The sequence below is a fragment of the Mustela nigripes genome, chromosome X (genome assembly GCF_022355385.1).
Source record: "Mustela nigripes isolate SB6536 chromosome X, MUSNIG.SB6536, whole genome shotgun sequence".
Taxonomy (NCBI): domain Eukaryota; kingdom Metazoa; phylum Chordata; class Mammalia; order Carnivora; family Mustelidae; genus Mustela; species Mustela nigripes.
The window spans coordinates 80103013-80107103 of NC_081575.1; the positions used below are offsets into that span (position 1 = coordinate 80103013).

The following is a 4091-nucleotide window of genomic DNA, read 5'->3' on the forward strand; positions in this document are numbered from 1 at the left end:
TTATACCACCACCAAGAGTAGAGAGCATCAGCTATCTACAAAATCTGTATGTATATATATATATATATATATAAATTATACCACCACCAAGAGTAGAGAGCATCAGCTATCTACAAAATCTGTATGTATATATATATATATATATATAAATTATACCACCACCAAGAGTAGAGAGCATCAGCTATCTACAAAATCTGAAATCCACACTATGGACAGGATTTTAACTGCAATAAAAAAGTTATTTTCTAAAGGATTCACTATGTGCATATTTGGGCTTATGACAAATCTTGTAGTAGTGACACACAACCCTTTTTGGGGCAACCTGAAACTTACTTTATTAAAATTAACTAGCTATATTAAGGTACAAAGATCCTATACGTAAGTTTTCATAAACAAGTCCTATTTAGAACAAAGTATCAAAAACACCATCAAAGTATTAGCAAAATTTCTGTCCTAAAATGAGAATAAAGGAAGTAGGTTGGAAGGAAATTAATGGGCTTTGCTGTCAGTCATATAGTGGAAACCTTTTAACAATGAATTGCTGAAATAATCCATGCCCTGAACTGTGTAAATAATTGAGTATAAATGGTAAAAATACTATATTTAGAAGAAAGTTTTTGGTTGTATGGTAATTTTAAGGTACTTTTGATTTTCCTAATCATAGAAGTATTTAAACATCTTTTAAAAGCCAATTTAAAAATCATACTAATATATTTAACTATATGCCAGTATTCTAAATTACCCAGCTATTACCAAGTTTACCAAATCAAACTAACAATAAAAGGAAATAGTGGCTATCATTTATTGAGCTCTCTTCTGGAGTCTCTCTCCTGCTCCACTGAACTGCATTTATTCCTGGGCCAGGACTGAGCTACTTTACAGTAAAGACATATTGGAATATTAAGCATTTTATACAAAGCAATTCACTTTTGTTTGTTTTTATTTTTTTTCTTAAAGTTTGTATTTAAATTCCAGTTAATTAACAAATGGTATATTAGTTTCAGATGTAGAATTTAATGATTCATCACTTACATACAACATCCAGTGCTCATCACAAAAAAATACTCTCCTTAAGAACAATTACCTGTTTAACCCATCCCACCCACCACCCTCTCACCCCGGCCCAACTCCCCTCCAGTAACCCACAGTTTTTTCTCTATAGTTAAGAGTCTGTTTCTTGGCTTGCCTCTCTTTTTTCTGTGTTCATCTGTTTTGTTTCTTAAATCTCACATGAGTGAAATCGTATATTTGTCTTTCTCTGATTTAATCTGCTTAGCATAATACATTCTAGCTCCATCCACACCATTGCAAATGGCAAGATTTCATACACTTCTCATACAACAACATATGTGGTAAGAAGAACATAAATTTTGGAATGAAATATGAATTATGCCTCCATGAGTGAAGTGCTCTTTGGCAAACCATGATCCCTGAGCCTGTTTTCTCATAAAATGAGACTACCATCCTTACGCAAACAGGCTCTTATTCCAGGTGTTATATGTTGACTTTGCATGTGCTGTTAAAAGTTGCTTACACTTTTAATCATTTATGCTTTTGATGCAATGACTAAAAAGCTCACATAACAACGTTCTGAGGAAAACAAACTATTGAAATGATGTGCAATTTTTGTAGTTATAATTGAATACAGTTTCCTTTGTTTTGGCAAGGTCTATATTTTCAAGCAAAAAAAAAATCTTGTACAAAAATCACAAATTCATTATAGTGAAGACCACACAAAGCTGCGAATATTGTCTCCTCATATTTTCAGCCTACTTTCAGGAAAGGTTTGAGATAATCTGTTTTCCTTCCTCCTGTTATATGTCATAATGCATGATGCCCACATATGCCCCCAGCCCCCTTAAGCATTCTTCTTCCCTTTCCCTTCACCTTGAGCCACAGGTCCTCCTTCAGCTTCCTTCCCTTGATCAGGTGTAATATCCTGTTTTGCAGGTGGTGCCTTCTTCTGTTTCAGTTGCTCATCACTGAGCTGCTGGGCCTAGGGGTGTGTGTGCATGCACACACGTGGGCAAATAAAAAGCTTTGTTGTTCATACATGCCAACAATATGAATCATAAAATACACAGATATATCTAGTCATAAATAAGTATAAAGGCATTTTTAAAACCAGATTCTATAAACTTATTTTTAATGAAGTTACTCTTCCCATAGACTACTCAAGAAAAAATACCAACAAGGACTTTGGAGGCTACTTTAAATTATACTGGGATAGATGTGTGCAGTTTGTTGTTAAAAAAACATGGGAAAGAAATCCCAGGGTATATTTCCACAGGCAACACCTCAATGGAATTCTCCTGGATCAGTGTTTCCCTCCCATTTATCACCAGAGAAAACTTATCATTGTATCCATAGTAGTTTAGCAAAATTTTCAAAAATATAAATTTCTGGTAATAGAAAACATCAAATGTTAAAGTACTCACAACCACAGTTTCAATTCCCTGGGAACACTTTTGATCATTTCTTCTTTGTTTAGATTTGGATCTTGGTTTTACAAGCTCACTCATATTTCACCCTGAAAGTAGAATATTGGTATTTGGAAAATGTATCTAGAGAATAGCTATACCACTACCATGGCTAAATATTTTCTTTTAATTTTTTTTAACTTTGAAGATATTTTAAGTTAAAAAAAATTTATTTATATATCAGAGAGAGAGAGAGAACGCGCGCGCGCACACACACGAGCACACTCGCCAAGCACAAGCCCTGGGAGCAACAGAGGGAGAGGGAGAAGCAGAATCCCCACCCAGCAGAGAGTCCGTGTGGGGCTCCATCCCAAGACCCTGGGTTCATGACCTAAGCCGAAGGCAGACGTTTAACTGACTGAGCCACCCAGGCGCCCCCCAAATACTTTCCAAGCCCCAGGATATATAGCTGTTTTCTTTTCTTTTCTTTTCTTTTTTTTTAAATTTATTTATTTGACACACACACACACAGAGAGAGAGATCATAAGTAGGCAGAGTGGCGGGCAGAGAGAGAGGAGGAAGCAGGCCTCCGGCTGAGCAGAGAGCCCAATGTGGGGCTCGATCCCAGGACCCTGAGATCATGACCTGGCTGTTTTCACACTACAAGGGCAGAGATGTTTAGTGTCAACACCGATTAAAGGGTCCTCTCCTCCCTTGCATTTCGCATGGTACACCACAAGTCTCAGAAAGCAGTTACAACCCCACAGCATTCCCCGTTTCTAGACCCTTTTTTTCTGCCCACCTGGCTGGCTCCCTGCCCAGGGCCCCAGCGAGGAATCCAGCTTCCGCGCTCTGCCGGCAGTTCCAGGTACTTTCGGGACCCAAACACCTCAAATAATAACCCCAAGGCGCACCCCCATCTTTATTTGACCCGTTCTCTCTGTGTCTCACATTCCTCCCTTGCCTGCCCTCCCACCCCCACGCCGACTAACAACCGCCATGACGGTCACAACGCCTGTGAGAAGAATGGCGACCAACACAACCTTCCTTCCTGGAGGCTACCGATTGTGCCACCTGGACTTGCCCGAAGCCCAACAGCACCCCCTTTACAGTAAATCACACTTAAGATTCCTGGAAAAACTGATTTGTGGACCTACCAGGAGCGTCTTCCACAGAAAGAATCAAGACGTAAGGAACACGACTGCCTTCGCCTCAGCTCTGGTCGCAGAACACAGACTGCAAGGCGCATGTGCAGAAACTGACGTGCACAGCAACGGGCATGCGCACTGATTGAGGCACGTGAAATGTGGGTTGAGGTTTGCTAGAGGTTGCCACTGAGACTCAGAACCGCGCAGCCTCCCGAGAACAAGAAACAGGGCTTTTTCTTCCTGTCTAGTCGTTCCTGTGCATCCAGAAACTTTGGAGACTGATAACCCGGGTTACCCTTTGTGAAGAATGTTTCTCAGAACAACGTGACAGAAATGGATGTTTTTATTATTTTTATACATGCTTTGATTAATCATTTCTGGGTTTCTGGGACGTCTGTCATGCTCAGTCCACTGTCAGTCTCACAAAACAAACTGAGGGTTGCTGGGGGGAGGGGTGTTGGGGGAAGGGGGGGTGGGGTAATGGACATTGGGGAGGGTATGTGCTATGGTGAGTGCTGTGAAG

General features: G+C 40.0%; 1 protein-coding gene across 2 annotated transcripts in view; it reads right to left on the reverse strand.

The window, feature by feature from the left end:
- The window catches only part of LOC132007815 (P antigen family member 3-like), a 7246-nt gene extending 3560 nt beyond the window's left edge, over positions 1-3686 (reverse strand). The window contains exons 1-3 of one of the 2 annotated variants that reach the window (XR_009401437.1): positions 3578-3677; positions 2439-2530; positions 1888-1996 (exon numbers count right to left, since the gene is read on the reverse strand). Coding sequence is in view for 1 of the 2 variants with exons in the window: in XM_059386221.1 (XP_059242204.1) it covers positions 1888-1996; positions 2439-2522 (193 nt within the window). In the remaining variant the exon portion in view is untranslated. Of the gene's footprint in view, positions 1-1887; positions 1997-2438; positions 2531-3577 lie in introns of both variants that reach the window. The other variant, XM_059386221.1, reaches the window with a different exon arrangement.
- Positions 3687-4091: the final 405 nt, after the last annotated feature.